We start from the raw sequence: 16,689 nt of genomic DNA on the forward strand, positions 1-16,689 counted from the left end.
AAATTCATTCAATCATTCTTTTCCAAATTCATTCAAGTAAACAAAGTGTAAAAGTTGGTACAAGGATTATATCATAAATTTGCTTTCTTACATCTCACTTTTATTTTTATTTTTCTTTTCCCTTTTATTACATCACACCTATAGTATGTAATATATAATAAATAAAAAATAATGTATTAATTTATTTAATAAAATGAATGGTTAAATAACTTTTTTATATTTTAAAATATTAATTTCTTTTAGTAACAACTACATAATTTTTTAATATTAACTTTACAAGATTATGTACATATAATATTTCTTTTTTAAATTATTACTCATAAAAATAATAAAATCACATATTTTTTAATATAATATAAATGCAAATACATGTAATTTATATATTTTCGCTATACATAATATATATAAACCTCATTTGGAATTGTTATTAGAGAGGGAAACCTTTCAAGAAGCATTTTAAAAACTTTTTATGTCACACTATTTTTCAAATAAAAGTAAATAAACAGAGATATAATGGAAACAAATTATTAATTATTTTGTGACTTTTCACATGATATACATTGGAAATATTGTACCATAGTCTTCATCATTTTAATTACTTCAAATAAGTCTTACTTAATTCAAAATTTCCATCTCTCTTTGGTTAAGTTGTTACAAATTTATCTGTTTCTTTTTAAATTCAATCATTTTTGTTATATATTTTAGGAAAATGGGAAATTTTTATGTATGAGTTTTGAAAGAATTGGATGTAGGGATGACTCTACAATCCTATGTATGTTTTTTTTTCTCATCTTCATACTTACAAAAGAACAAATATACATTGTACCAATCTTCATACTTACAAGAGAAAAATATACATTGTACCATATGGGCTGGACGACCATAGAATTATCATGTGACTAATCTAGTCGGACAACCATAGAACTACTGTATGACTAATCTGACCAGACGGTCAAGGATGAACGGCCGTAGAGATCCTATAGTCATTGATACAAAGATTAAGGTAAGTAGCGATTAAAGTCATTGGGCCGAAATTGGGTCGTGATTAAGATCTCACTAATCTCAGTCCATGGCGAAAACTGTAAATATAGGTCAAAGGTAAGAGGAAGGTGATGGATATTTACTGCGCATTTATTACTGATCTAAAGTTACCAAACGAACTATATACTTACTTAAGCATCAGAGCATCTTTAACACGTACATCCCCGGACGGGATAGCGAAAGAGAAAACCGGAGAGCGTGACCGAAAGACGTCAAAGAACAAATTATGAAGGTGTTTAAAGTGACTCGACCTCGCAACCGAAACATACATGTATTTGTACCTATGTCAAATTCTTTATAGTTTCAAATATTAACTAAATTAATAAAAAATTAAAATCACAGTATAAAAAATATGATATTATTAAATATTTAATATTAAAAAATATATATTTTTCTTTAATGTCAAATATAAAAAAATATAATTACATAAATATCAAAATAAGATTTTTCTTTCACGCACAAAATAAAATAAATAATACCCTTTCAAAAGTTATACATTTAATTTTTATAATTTTTATTCTAAAATTATATATTAACTGACAAAATATAAATAAGATAATAACATTTTAGAATAAATATAAATTCTTATCCATAACAGACAAATGGCACATTTATTCTATTGTTGTCCATTTCAAAGCATCAACAAACATACAGAAACAAAATATAAAAGTACATTATTTTATGAATAGAAAAGAGAGGAGATAGCTCCATTATTTCATCGAATCAAAAGAGGTAACACAGATAATTACGACAAGCATATACTTCTTTGCATCTTCATTCTCCAATCTTCACTGCAATATTTTCTTGGCAACGGGAAAGTTTGGAGCTATGTCAACTGGTACCTGTTTCGATCATAAAAACAACACTTATAAATTTTTACAATCCTTTTTAATCCGAAATACGAGGTATATCAATCTCTCACCATGATAAGCTTGTTCTAAAATATAAATAGTTACTTGTTAACTATATATTCTTATGTTTTTTATACATAAACTATGTTATAAAATCACATTATTTTTGTCACAACCACTTTAAAAGTGATCTTTATAATGATTTTTCTTCATTAATTGCGTGTGTAAAATACTTTTACACCAACCATTATGAAAAGTTCGGCATAAAGTAGTACCTGAACGTTCTCCAACTTTTGGAGAGCAAGTTTGAGTGGCTCTGAAATGACACCATATTTTTGGAGAAGCGAACCAGCAGCCGCCTTATCACCTTTGGCTTGTGTGGTCAGTATTTCCCTACTCAAGCTTTCAACTGCACTTTCAGTCTTGAACAACAAATACATAATTAATTATTATATGTAAAATTATTTTGTCAAGATTATAGGTTTATTTTACTAAAATGGATGTAATTTAGGAAATGACTTTTTCAATTAAACATATGGTTAGAATTTTAAGGATGAGTCTAAATTTCATATTGAATATAAATAAATAAAAAGATAAAGATCCATTCATTCTTTGTTTTAAGGTTTTTGATAAAGAAAGTTGAGGTCTCATTATGCATATATATATATATATATATATATATATATATATATATATATATATATATATATATATATATAAAATGTAATGTCTTGTTAATAGAAGAATCCAAGGAAAAAGAGAAGTATAGATGATGATGTAATAAGGTTTTGGAGCAACAATACCTTGGAAAAGTCAACAGAAACTGTGTCTTGAGAGTGTGGGAAAAAGGCTCCTTTCTCATATAACCAGTTGAATATCAATGCTTGTCCTTTTCTGACAATATGCATGAAATGGAATTGGCTCAGAAAAATAAGTAACCAAAAAATAGTAGAGAGAGCAAGCATTTTGCATATAACTTAATTACCCATGAGCTTCCTCTAAACCAAAACGAACTGACCGAAAGCACCCAGCCAGAAAAGAAACGTACATGGACTTCAATAAACTTTCAGAAAGCAAACCCTGATCACCATAAAATACATGACACCCCACATTAATCACTGTATCAATCACAGCCTGTTTTCAAGTTTACAGTAATTACCAAGCATATTAATTTTTGGTTTTACTATAAGGATCTAAACTTTCCAATTCTGAATTCCCTAACCTTTCTGTAATCTTTTTCTTTTTCTGTCAAAAGAGAAAAATGGTATATTTAATAACTAACCTTAGAGATTAGGAACCTCAATGCCCAGAGACCAACTATATCAGCTTTTGCTTCCTCCATAGCTGAATGATATTCTTGCAATTCCTATACGGAGAGATAAGATATTGTCATGAATGCTACATTCATACTATGCCATCTAAGAATGATCCCTACTAGTATATATCGACACTTGTAATTTTATGCAGAAAAAAATAAAAATGAAGTTAATTGTCTGCACTAATTCCACCATCATATATAATTTTACCGTAAAAGTTTCCAAAACTATTAATGAAATTTGTCACTTAGAAATGGCATATAATTAATTAAACTCACCAATCGCACAGTACTCTTCTGACCATTTGGGAGTGTTATAGAATGAGGTCCAATCCCGTGGACGCATTCATGGCAAATTGTATGGGTAAAATATGATTCAAAATCTACAAATTCTTGTAGCTCCTTTGCCACGCAGTGCTCTGCTATTGGTTGAAGAATACGCTCGAACCTGTTCAGAATTTCCATGTGTTTGCCAACATTAACTGCTCATTCATAAAAATATGAAGAAAAAACAAATGAAGATCTGCAAGTTTTAACGTGAACAAAAATTAGAAATTTTACTTCGCCTCTGAAACATTCTTAAGCATCACCATTGCTGTTCCTCGATCTTTTACTATACGTTCATCGTTTGGTAGATTGAAGGCAACAATTTGTGGTCCCTTGACATCCTGAAACAATAGTGATGTAAAACTTTCATCTTAATGTTGTGCAACTATAAGTATAATATTACCGATGAAAACATGTAGTAAATTTCAAAAACCATATAAGATTCGTGTGCGTTTGAAATAATTACTGCTTAAGCTAGATTTTGAATTTTATTGTTTACCATTTCTATGTCTTGTGGTGTACTATATTTATTTTTTTAAGTTGGACTTAGTTCAACAAATTTTCGTAATTAATTTAAGTTTGAGTTCATTCGTAGAAATTATTTTGTATAGGTTTTCAATTTTTTTTTTTAATTTCAACTAAGTTACTTTTAATTTATGAAAAGGATGAATTTTTTTTTAATTCTTAAATTTTCTCTAGAAGGTTCAGGATTAATTTAGGTAGAAACTTATTTAAGTATATTCTTAATTAACTTTCTATTTTTTGCTTTTAAAAAATGCTTACACAGTAGAGTTTTGCAATTTCATTAATTTAAAGTATGCTATATTTTGATATTTTATAATTAGTTCAAATTTATAATTTATAATAGCAATAAAATAATTAAAGGAAACCATTTTGTTTTTATGATGAGAAAAATCAGAATATTCAAAATTTAAATATTGACAATCTTTACCCCTGCATTATAGATCAGTTGAATAACACGAATAGGTGCTGCATTCACATCTTTGGATTTGTAGACATCATCGAGAGGAAGATTTTGCTCCAAAAGCTTCAATATCAAGTTGAATTAAAATGTTAGTAACGCAAAGTTTAGAATACACACACCATCTGTATTAAAATTAATATATTTAACGAAAAGCACCTGCAGATTATCGCCAAAGAGTTTCAGCTGACTCGTAGCTATATCATCCCTGATTCCAACAAATGCTTCAAAGGAAGCCTGGAGAAAATAAATGATAAGTCAACACACGTTGAGAAAAACCATCAATTCCTTATTTTGTTGGATAATACTAAGGGTGAGTGGGTTTCGTGGAAACATATAAAAAAATCAAATGAAAGGGAAGTTCAAAATTATTAAAAATCACTTGTAGATTAAATATGACCTTATATCCGAAAAGTTTATCCTCGTACGTTTCATATGGACCAATTGTGACCTCCAATTTAGAGTTCTGCACAAAAAATGAAAGGTGAAAGATACTTATATGATTCAAAATTTGTCAGAAAACCGAATGTTTTTTTATCAAGAATAACAATGTAGTGTACTAGATTTGAAGTAACCGTATACATGGGACAGAAGTAATTAACGAGGATTTCAAACATCACTGTGAACATTTTTAGAACTTTATCAGAGCACTTCGGTTTCAGTTACATAACCCGATTATTGTACACCAAGTACTCTGATAATAAAGTTTGGTTTATTAACAAAACATTATTCAAGAGAATTCAACAATATAATTTATACAAATGTTACAATAGTACGTAATGCTCTTCTTACCATATTACATTAATTAGTAATGAATTTTAACCTTCAGCTTAAGTAAATCATAATTAGCATTGATAATTAAGTGGTTAGAACACGGAATTATTACTTAATCGGATATATAGTTAATCAACCTAAGTAATTGAAATGATTGTAACATAAAAGTAATGAATGTGACTAACCAAATCCATCCAAGCCATATCTGACTCATAATAATCATTTGAAAGGAAAGCGTCAGCCTTGCTATGTAGCAGCCTCTTCAGACTGCAAATGAAAACAAGAAAGTTAACAAATATTTATAAGTAAGCCATGTTTAGCATTGAGTTTACCAATAATGGATTTTAGAAGAGGATGAATAGCAGGCATGAGACCTTGGTGTTTGGGTAATATCTGCAGCTTTATGCAATAAATCAGCAGCTTTCGTGAGAAGAGACTTATATTCTGCTGAGTAAGGCACAATATATAGATCATGATCATAACTTTCTTTGTTATTCGAGTCGGAGGTCTCAGAAGCTAAAAGCAGTTCACTGTGTCTTTTAATAACACTAAAAAAGCCTGTTGCCTCCTTTTGTTGATCCTTCTCTAGATTCTCCTTCCATGTCTCGAACTCCTACAAGAAATAAAGCTTATTATTTCTCATATTTACAGAAGTATAATTTCATTTTGGCATCATTTGCTTAGCATTTACCGTTTTGTCCATATCCGCAGGGTAGAAATTCGCACCAAGAGGTTTTGGCAACGGAAATGCTGCTCTATATTCTAGACCTTTCCATCCTTTAACAGGTTTAGTTGCATTAGAAAGTAACCTTATTTCTGAATCTGCAGTCGTCAAAAACGCAGTTCCGTCATCAAGACTAGACCTGTCAACAACGAATTCATCCATTAGCATAAGAGAAGTTTAATTGTACTCAAATGAACTCAATCAACAATTCATGGTCCTCATGATGAAGTCTTTAAGGGTTTCTTTGACAAACTCCTATTATGGTACACAAGCTACTATTTATAGGCAATGTGAAGCACAGAATAAGCTAGAATTAATGGCTGCCTATCTTGTGTTGTCTCCACCGAGAAGAGGTCCAATGGTGTGCGAATATTTACACAATGTCATTATAGATGTTAACCTATCAGACGTTCATAACATCTTTATAAGTCATGAAACTTGTTGGCACCAAAGAGGTCTACAAGGAATCAATCCTACTTTTCTACATCATTATGTCATAGAAAAAGTAAGAAATTGAACTACTTTTGAACTGTTTTTGCCAAATAATCACACTAGTCAGCTAAAAGAATAAATTCAATGACTTACCACGGGCTCTTGTTAATCAAATAATAGGACCATTTCAACTTATTCAACTCTGATTCATCAGCATGTTCCTTCAGCCAATCTCTAAGTGATGGATTACTGTACCAAGACTGGTAGAAAATAAATAGTCAAATTTCAATAATTAGATTAGTGTGAACATATCCATAATATTAGTTCTACAATATATGGATGAAGTTGAATTCAGTAAAGAAAAACAAATTCAACACACAAGGTATATAAATAAATTATTGCACATATTATTAAATTAAAATCAACAAGCACAAGGTATATGAACAATGATCATTGCACACACAACCATAATATATATGCCATAAATTAGAACCTGCAAATAAAAAATTTCATCGATAACAGCTGCAGCCTTGACAACAAAAACAAGAGCTTCCTTATCTGAATCTGTAAGCCCCGCTAACTGGCAAAACAAAAATAAAAGTCATGTTATGTTATTTCATGATCTCAACTATAACTAAAAATAAAACCAAAACAAGTTTTAATATTAAGAGAGCAAAACAAATTTCAATATTCATCCATTACGTTACAAGTTTACTCTTTTCCCTTCATCTCCCACTTTCAATGTAACAAACGAATGGTAGAATACCAGTTTTGGAATACCATTGAAGAGAACACTGTGCTTTGCAAAAGGATGATTATAAGTCATAACTGTCATGCTTTAAATATTAAATATATATGTTGTGCAAATTAACGAAAAGAAAATGGAGAGAAAAAAGAAACATAAGCTAAGAAATTGATGGATAATTGTCAGTGTATAATATAACAAATAAATAAATAACGAAGACAATTAACCTCTGCATTAAGGGAAATAGGAGCATAACGACTTAGTTGCTTTTGCAAAGTTGAACTGCGAGCTTCGGTATTCTCTTTGTACCTTCAAAAAAATATACCACAAAATGAATTATATATATACATACATATATATATATATATATATATATATATATATATATATATATATATTTGTTTCCCTATGTAGAATATTAAATAGGCGTATAAATGTAGGCAATTTGAGTTTAAAGGAACTCTCTGCAACATTAATTTGGAACAAATTCAATATACACTCTGTCTTTTAGGCAGAAACCTTCATTTTGATTAAGATGGATGGTCACTGGCTGCTGCATATCTAGGGTATGCAACTTCGTCTTAGAACAAATCTCGGTTCGCCTTAGATTTTTGTATCATATGTATGACTCCTTCAATTTTTGCATCAGTATATATCATGTTAACATACCTATTTTCAATTATATCAAAGAGTTGAGCATGTTGTCGAGAATCTTGCTTGGCTAAAAGCCCTTTATACTCATCATAAGAGAGATATTTTACAGCAGACACTTGCTTTTCCTGGCACAACAAAAAACATTTCCTCACATAGATAAACAGAATGTATAACAAATCCTCCAAAGCACTAAATAGCAGATGTGTGGGATACATAGAAATGATGTTGGATTATGGTAGGTTAAGCACATGTTTATTAGGTTATTAAAGAGAAAAAACTGTGACAAAAGGAATCAGACAATAACATCTTATACATGTTCACCTGAAGAGTGAAGGCCTCCAAAGGTATTGGATCAATAGTTGTAACCAGATAAACGTCGATAGATTCCTTCTTCGTGTTTTTTTCATCACTGTATGTAAAGTTATTACCAAATTTTCAACAGATGACTAAATTAAGGAACTGCGTTATTCGATAAAAAACAGCACAAAGTTAAGCAAGTGTTGAAATTTGATCTACTCACCCATCCTCATTGAAAACATATACCAACTCAAATGCATCCTTGGGAAGGGTTAAACCCAGCTGTTTCTTCAGCTCCTTTCTGAAAATTCAATCATACATATACAACAGCGCACTTCAATACCAAGATGATGTTGAAGTAAAATGCTCAAACTTAATTATAATGGAATGAATGAATGATTAAACATATTTACCGAGCAGTAACAAGCGATGAATGAGAATGCGGAATGGGAGCAGAAGCGGTGAGATCCCACAACCCAGGCCGATTGTGACTTTGCTTGATAAGCAATTCTTGTGTGGTTTCAGCGAATATCCAGACATGAACACCACGATCAACAGCATTATTCCCACTATCACAATCAACGCAAACCCATTATACTTAAAACTGCATCATAAATTCTATGGAATCGACTACTTGCTTAATCTTAGATTTTTTACCATACCTCTTACTCCCAACATCAACTTCAACCTCGCCTCCACCCATTCCGTTCCTGATACATATAATATTCTTTTCAATTCACATTTTTTTAATTCTTAATAATAAAAAACATATTAAACATATTAAGTGATTCGAATCTGATACTAAAAAATTAACTTCAAAATTATAAGTGTACTTTTTTTCATATTAATATCAAATGAAAATGACTTCGCTCTAACAAAAAAATTTCCTACAACAAAAAGCAAACTCGAGTGTTTAATGCAACATTAGGTTAATTCATATCTCATTTAACTAATATGCACGTTTATTTAATTAAATTAAGAATGTTTGATCGACTGATTTATTTTACTATCTTCCAACTTGTTATATTCTTAACAAGCTTATATCTTATTGTTGTTAGTTTATTGCTTTTTATATCTTCTAATAATTTAATAATACAATTTCATATTTTCTTTCTTTCTTCTCAACATTAGAGTTAACATATTTTTCACTTTCTTGCCTAAAAATATCTCTATCGTTGTCTTCTTGTTCTAAAACTTAATAATATAAAATTACAATTATCTAAAGTTATTTTGAGAAGAAGAAAAAAATCTATAAAATATGTCATTTTACATTTCTCTACTAATTTAGAAACTATTTTACCAAATTTTACTAAATAAAATATGAATAATTTATTTTGGATTCCAACTAGTAACTTAATAAGTTTGAGCTATTTATATAAAACAATCACGAATTTCTGATCCCTAACCATTACACGAGGAAATAAAATAAAATAAGCAAGGGATATATATCTCATTATTTCATCACTCCTCACTTAGAATTGCTAATTACAAAGAAAAACATCATACACTTGTCAAATGTAAAACTTACATTTTTAATTATCGTGCTGCTGTAATGACATATTACGAGTAAACCATAGCTAAATAATCTATCAAATTTGTGAGGGAATAATTTATGTTTACGAAATACAAGGTAATTAATTATAAATAGAATAATTAGGTAAGGATTAACAAATTTCTTGTTGGGTTTATACATTATATATACATTTAAAAAAATGAAAATGTGGTCTTGATTATGATAACAGCATCCACATTGATATTTCAAAACTAAGAAAATTACAATAATAGTTGAAAATGGAAATAAGTAAATATTTGAAAGTGTTTGATAAAGATGTAAGAGAGTTGAGAGATTGAGTGACCTGAGCTGGTAGCTGAAGTGGTATATATTATAATAAGGGAAGCAGAGAGAGTATGGGAAAAGAGAAAATGAGTGAGGGTTTTATAATGGTTGAGAATGAATAAAATAACATTGTTATAATGGACACGAGTGATTGAGTTGGCAATGCCAATAATGGAAGACACAATCTCAATGATATGTAGTACTGCCATGTCTTTTTCTCTGCATCATCTGCAGGAGATAATACACACTCAATGCATTCATAAATCCTTTTCATATAGTTGGCACCAATATCAATCACACTCTCCTTCTTAACTTATATTTTTAACCTTATGTTAATGCAATTTGCGACTTGATTCCTTCAACATATATAAAACTTTTTTTTTTTTTTAGAATTGGCCTTTAACGTCATTCAATAGACGTCCGTTCACAAAAACTCCAACGTAAATAGACGTCGAGATCTGACACAACGGACGTCTATATAGACGTCTGGCCTGACACAACGGACGTCTGACTAACGTCATCCACAAAGACGTTGGGTGCAGATCGAACGTCAAAAAGCCAAAAAAAAAACTGATGTCTAAAGTCCTTTCTACACTAGTGAAAGGTATAATATGATATTTTTATGTTTAAATATTATCTTTGTTTTTTTCACTCATTAGTCCACACTAATCAAACTTATATTTATAAATTTTAAAACGAATTTGTGATTAATAATGACTAATTACAATCGAATTATTAATAGTCATATTTTACCCTCATGAATTAATTATTTTGATTTGATCTGAATTTTCTACATCCAATCCTAATAATAATTCGTTTGGTTGTCTTATTAACAAATAAAACTTCTGTTAAAACACGAACTCGTGCATTCAGATCTTTATTACACACGTGACTAAAGTCTGCTTGCTTTTGTAAAGTCAAAAAACAACAATACCATATATATTAGTAAATTTTCCAATATAATAGTACAATCACATAATCTATTATTTTAGACACTTTGTATCCACTATTTTATTCTTTAATCCTCTTTTTTTCTTTTTATATTATAAAAGTTAACTTTTTCTGATTAAAAATTAACTTTTTTTAATAATCAAAATGCCTGTAAAAATAGAGTGTACAAATAAATATACAATAAAAGCTTATTTTAAGATATCTTTTATCTGTCAATTTTAAAAGAAACAACATAGGATTAATATCCTTTCATCGGTTCACTCTGAATATAATCAGAAGTTGATTTGCCTTAAATGAAAAGACATTTAAACATAGGGATATTATTCTTTAAACAAATATCATGATTTTATTAGAATTAAAGTAATTAAGTATCGATATTATAAGAGTTGTGTACTGCTATTTAATTATAAGTTTTTAAATAATTATATATTCTTATATATTAAAAAAATTATTTTTTATAATATTTATTATAAAAAGTATAATTTTTATGATAATAATTTTTAAAAAATTAATTTTTATGATGATTATTGTAAAATTTAAATTTTAAATCATTTGAAATTTATTACCAATATGGAAATCTTATATATGCATGAAAATGTCTTTTTATTTGAAAAAAAAAAAAATATATATATATATATATATATATATATATATATATATATATATATATATATATATATATATATATATAATTTGAGCACTTTTATAAACAAAATGAGAGGTTAATACATATCTATTTTTAGCTTTGTAGAATACTATTTATTTTTAAATAACGTTATTGCTAATAAAGATGTATTTTTTTATATTTAAAGTAAATAATGATAAATTTAGATTATATTTTAAATATATATATATATATATATATTTATGTATTTATTTTCAAAATAGTAATAGATTAAAAATTGAGTGGGACATCTACTCACATGGACAATAATATCAGCTAATAAGCCTTTAGGCCCACTACACCAAAAGCCATATAATTTCGGATCTTGTTATTATTATTATATTCATCTTCTTTCGTACCTACATTTTTCTATAATTTTTATTATATTAAAATATTATAATTTTTAAAGATATAAAAAATTATCAAATTTTTTAATAAATTATAAGATTGATTTTAAGGTGAGAAGTTACACTATTATTTTTAAATTAAAAAATTAGTATTTTAATTAAATAAAAGATAAGAGACTATGATTAATAAAACAAAAATCTTTATTTTTACAAGATATATAGTTTAAATAAATTATTTATTTATTTAATTTATCTTCATATTTAGAAAATTTTAAATTTTTTTCTTTTAATTAACCTTTTATTTTACAATATTTAAAACTTCCGCGTTTATTTAGATAAAGTTTGATAATTGGAAAAGTAATTAATTAATTTAAAAAAAACAATATAATAAAATAATTATAATGTTTAATATGTTTTTTAATATAATGACTTTGAAATTTTTCTAAAAATTTACATGCATAATTTTGATGAAAAAGTTGATAAATTATGGATTATAATAATAAAAATGAAAAAAATGAGCAAACATTTTAAAAATGAGCAAAAAAAATGAGCAAACATTATGTATTAATGCTATTATATTAAAAAAATAAAATGAAGAGTGTTGGAATTTCACTACCTTCATCCAAAATATCAAGTTAATTATTTATTTATTAAAATATTAACATTATTTTAGAAAATTATAAATATCGTATATGACCTCTTTCAACCTTTTAACTTATATAAGTTAAATTCTCGAATTACCATTAAGCTTAAACCTATAAAAAAACATTTAAGATAATAATTAAAGCTACATTCTACAGTGAATTGTGAATATTGATGTCTAAATTTAACTTTAAATTATAAAGTGAACAAGTATTAAATTCAATCTTTTCAATATTGTTTTTCATTCAAGACAACCAAAACTTTTCCTCGTTATGCCACTGTAAAATCCAATAACTCTCTTACTTCATGTACAACAAGAAAAGGTTGAGAGTCATGAAGGTCATTTTCCATGTTAAACCAAATTCCATTAATTTTTTTCTCAGTGCGATCGAGTGTCTACTTCTTCAAATTCCTCAAAACCTAAACGTAATCCTCCTGACACAATTTGAAATTGGAGTTAGAGTTTTCATTGTCTTCGTTGAAAAAAGAAAGAATGACACAAACATCACAATGACAAAAGGTGTTTCAGATTGTCTTCTTCGTCATTGCAATATTAATCTTGGTGGTGTAATCCTCTCTCGCGTAAAAATCCTCTCCCGCATTAAATACATATTAATGTGATTATGAACGAAATTAACACTCTTTTAAAAACCATGATAAGTAGACACATTATGGTATCCAAACAATTAAACGTAATTTTATCAAAGTTAATAAGATTATTCTTTTAATAAATGTCATTTTTTTTTGTGAAATCTATTGAAGTTACATGCGGTAATTTTTTTTGTAATGTCACATGGGGTAATTTTTTTTTTAAGTTAGTCTAAATTTTTTCTAAGTTAGTCTAAATTTTTTCTAATTTCGACTAATGAAGCTTTTAACGAACTTTGACTAAGATTTAATTCTAATGGCCGATGGAAATTTTTAAGTCCATATAGATAAAAAAAAGTTAGGAAAAAAAAATATAAATAATGATGAATGATATCTTAATATTTCATTTTAAACCATTCTAAATAACTAAATTTTAGTTAAGGATAGAACTCGAATAGTGCTAAGACAGTTTAATCTTAATTCAACAAATCAATCAAATAATCTCAAACTAATCTTCTTGATTAGAAGATGACTAAACTTTAGTTAAGGATTCTTTCTGGTAAGATAATTCAAGTTTTTGAATAGCTCCATAACCTTAGAAATAAGAGATTATTTTTGAACATTCATGACTATCATAAAAAATGAAACCCCATGCTTAACAAATTTGATTCCAGGGTTCACAAACTTATTTCAGGCTTTAATTAAGTATGCTTTTTAGAAAATCTTGAATTTTTGACTTTAAAGATGTGATCTTGATGTTAGAAACCATGACAGATGCGAGCTAGCAAGACGATGGTTTGATAAATTAAAACTTAAAAGTGAAAGAAAAAACAAATATATTTTTAGGGGATTATATATGAACCCTATATTTTTAATTCAGAAGAAAAGGGCAAATGTGGACAATGCTGTTATTATACTTCAGTTGACTCCAATTGAACTAGGTTAGAAGCAAGCAGGAAGTGAATTTGAAAAGAAAAGGGAAGAAAAATGGAGAGGGTGTGATGTGGAATGGAATCTCCAGATTGCAATTGGGTAAAGAAGCAGTGAAGTGGAATCTCCGAAGTCAAAAGTAATAATCTTAATAAGGTAATGACGTTGTTTCTTCTGTCATGTAGTTGATTGTGGTAAAGAATAATGGTGTAGTTTAAAGGGGTGTGGTTTTAGGGTTTGTGTTGGCATTGGATTTGGATGGATAAAGTTTGTCTGAACAGTGATGCGGTAGGAGATGAAGAAGGCGAGAGCAATGTCCATGTCCATGTCCCTGTTGCTCCTGCGGTTGGGATGGAATTTGAGAGTTACGAGGATGTCTATTACTTCTATAATTGGTACGCCAAGGAACAGGGATTTGGGATTAGGGTTACAAATACCTGGTACCGCAAGACCAAGGAACGTTACAGAGCGAAACTTAGCTGCAGCAGCGCAGGCTTTAAGAAAAGAACGGAGGCTAATCGCCCCAGACCCGAAACCAGAACTGGTTGTCCTGCTATGATCAAGTTCAGGTTGATGGATTCCACAAGATGGAGAATTATTGAAGTTGAGCTTGATCACAATCACTTGATTAACCCCACCAGTGGCAAGTTTTACAAGTCCCATAAGCAAGTTGCTCTTGGCAGCAAAAGAACCTTCCACTTTGATGCTACTGCTGCTCAACAGGTTCACAAAATTAGGATGTTTCGAACTCTCATAATCGATGCTGAGGATGATGCCAGTGTACATCCTGATGAAGGGAAATCTCCAAATCCGAAAGGCTTGTACTCCAACAATCAGTTGAAGCTGAAGAAAGGTGATGCTGAAGCAATTTTGAATTTTTTCAGTCACCAGCAATTGGCTGATCCAGACTTCTTCTATGTGGTCGATGTCAATGAGAGAGGGTGTTTCAGGAATTTGTTCTGGGCTGATGCAAAGTCCAGGGTTGCATACAGTTATTTCAGTGATGTTGTAGCTATTGACACTACATGTTTGAACGATGCATATGAAGTTCCCCTGGTTATGTTCCTTGGGATAAACCACCATAAACAATCCATCTTGTTTGGCTGTGGACTGCTTGCTTGTGAAACGGTTGAATCATACACTTGGCTGTTCAGGGCGTGGCTTACTTGTATCTTAGGACGCCCCCCACAAGTTATCATTACCAACCAATGTGGAATCTTGCAAACTGTGGTTGCTGATGTCTTTCCAAGATCTACACACTGCCTTTGCTTGTTTAATATCATGCAAAAAGTTCCAGAAAAACTGGGAGCCTGCGTACAGTATGAAGCAATCAATGCAGCTTTGAGCAGAGCAGTATATTCCTCTCTCAGGGCTGAGGAATTTGAAGCAACTTGGGAGGATATGATGAAAAGCAGCGAAATTAGAGGCAATAAATGGCTCCAATCTTTGTATGAGGAACGGAAACGGTGGGCTCCAGTTTATCTGAAGGAAATCTTCTTGGCAGGAATATTTTCAGTTCAACAAAGTGATGATGCTGTATCATTTTTCTTTGATGGGTACCTCGATGAACAGACTTCTCTGAAAGAATTTTTAGAAAAATATGATCAGACTTTACAGACAAAGCGACAACTGGAAGCTTTGGCAGATTTGGATTCAAAATCTTGTAGCTTTGCAGCAAAATCGAGGTCTTACTTTGAATTGCAGGTTTCAAAGTTATATAGTAATGAAATATTAAGAATGTTTGAAAGGGAAGTGGAAGGAATGTTTTCTTGCTTTAACTCGAGACAGATAAATGTTGATGGAGCGGTGATGACGTACATTGTGGAAGAACAAGTTGAAGTTGAGGGAAATCATAGAGGTGCAAGAGATTATGAGGTGTGTTATAATGAAGCTGAAATGGAGGTCTTCTGCATCTGTGGCATGTTCAATTTCAGAGGTTACTTGTGCAGGCATGCTTTGTTTATTTTAAGCCAAAATGGGATAAAAGAGATCCCAACGCAGTACATTGTTTCACGGTGGAGAAAAGATATGAAGCGGAGCAATGTGTACGATCACAACTCTAGTGGCATTGATATAAGTAATCCAGTTCATAGGTATGATCATTTATACAGACAGATTGTGAAGGTTGTTGAGGAAGGTAAGAAATCTCATGATCATTACGAGACTGCACTACAAGCAATGGAAAATATATTGAGGAAGCTTCATATTGTAAACGTTGAGGATCCCGACAACATAATGTCCAAGCATTGATGTCTGAATAACTAGGGCATCGTCAATGTAAATTTGCGACTTTATGTTGTAGTCATTTCACGCCAATATTTGGTTCCTCGGACTTAACCATGATTCGAATGATTAAGAGCATTCAAAGTAGCACCAGCGTCTTTTAACGGTTATAATACTTCGTATTTGCAGCTCTGACTTTCTCAACATTCAATGATTCACAAATGGAAAACTAAAATTGTCTAGTTAAAAACTGATATTTTGACAATCATGTAACCACTTAATAATTTGTTCAAAAAATAATGGATTAATTAAAAAAAATTGTAAACGGGTAAAAGAGAAAGGAAAAGTAGTAAAATAGTAGTATA

General features: G+C 29.7%; 1 protein-coding gene and 1 pseudogene across 3 annotated transcripts; one reads left to right on the forward strand and one right to left on the reverse strand.

Moving 5' to 3' along the window:
- Window positions 1-1,592: 1,592 nt before the first annotated feature.
- LOC124843248 (nudix hydrolase 3-like) lies at window positions 1,593-10,064 on the reverse strand. Its single transcript, XM_088092352.1, has 22 exons — window positions 9,999-10,064; window positions 8,805-8,852; window positions 8,556-8,711; window positions 8,366-8,443; window positions 8,167-8,254; window positions 7,861-7,970; window positions 7,419-7,500; window positions 6,940-7,026; window positions 6,600-6,706; window positions 5,982-6,153; window positions 5,665-5,903; window positions 5,476-5,557; window positions 4,917-4,982; window positions 4,676-4,753; window positions 4,487-4,582; window positions 3,769-3,875; window positions 3,487-3,655; window positions 3,175-3,258; window positions 2,878-2,972; window positions 2,696-2,786; window positions 2,168-2,314; window positions 1,593-1,883 (listed from the first exon to the last, which is right to left on the reverse strand). The coding sequence occupies exons 2-22, from the start codon at window positions 8,843-8,845 to the stop codon at window positions 1,830-1,832; spliced, it is 2,229 nt and encodes a 742-aa protein (XP_087948478.1). The 5' UTR covers window positions 8,846-8,852; window positions 9,999-10,064; the 3' UTR covers window positions 1,593-1,829.
- A 3,960-nt stretch (window positions 10,065-14,024) lies between these two features.
- LOC124843295 (protein FAR1-RELATED SEQUENCE 6 pseudogene) lies at window positions 14,025-16,471 on the forward strand (annotated as a pseudogene). Of its 2 annotated transcripts, XR_015780352.1 has the most exons (2): window positions 14,025-14,257; window positions 14,383-16,471. The product of XR_015780352.1 is annotated as a protein FAR1-RELATED SEQUENCE 6 pseudogene, transcript variant X2 (transcript). The 2 variants fall into 2 exon arrangements; XR_015780351.1 differs by having other exon boundaries at window positions 14,025-16,471.
- The last annotated feature ends 218 nt before the right edge of the window (window positions 16,472-16,689 follow it).

Source organism: Vigna umbellata, chromosome 6 (assembly GCF_029865625.1).
Source record: "Vigna umbellata cultivar VRB3 chromosome 6, Vumbellata_1.0, whole genome shotgun sequence".
NCBI classification, from domain to species: Eukaryota; Viridiplantae; Streptophyta; class Magnoliopsida; order Fabales; family Fabaceae; genus Vigna; species Vigna umbellata.

What these genes read in the sequence shown, in the direction of transcription:
- LOC124843248 (XM_088092352.1), bottom strand. Translation starts at nt 8,845, where the DNA reads ATGGGTGGAGGCGAGGTTGAAGTTGATGTTGGGAGTAAGAG. An exon ending in AGAAGAGTACTGTGCGATTG is followed by an intron (nt 3,259 to 3,486) that starts GTGAGTTTAATT and finishes CTCTCCGTATAG; the next exon opens with GAATTGCAAGAATATCATTC. An exon ending in AAAAGTTGGAGAACGTTCAG is followed by an intron (nt 1,884 to 2,167) that starts GTACTACTTTAT and finishes TGATCGAAACAG; the next exon opens with GTACCAGTTGACATAGCTCC.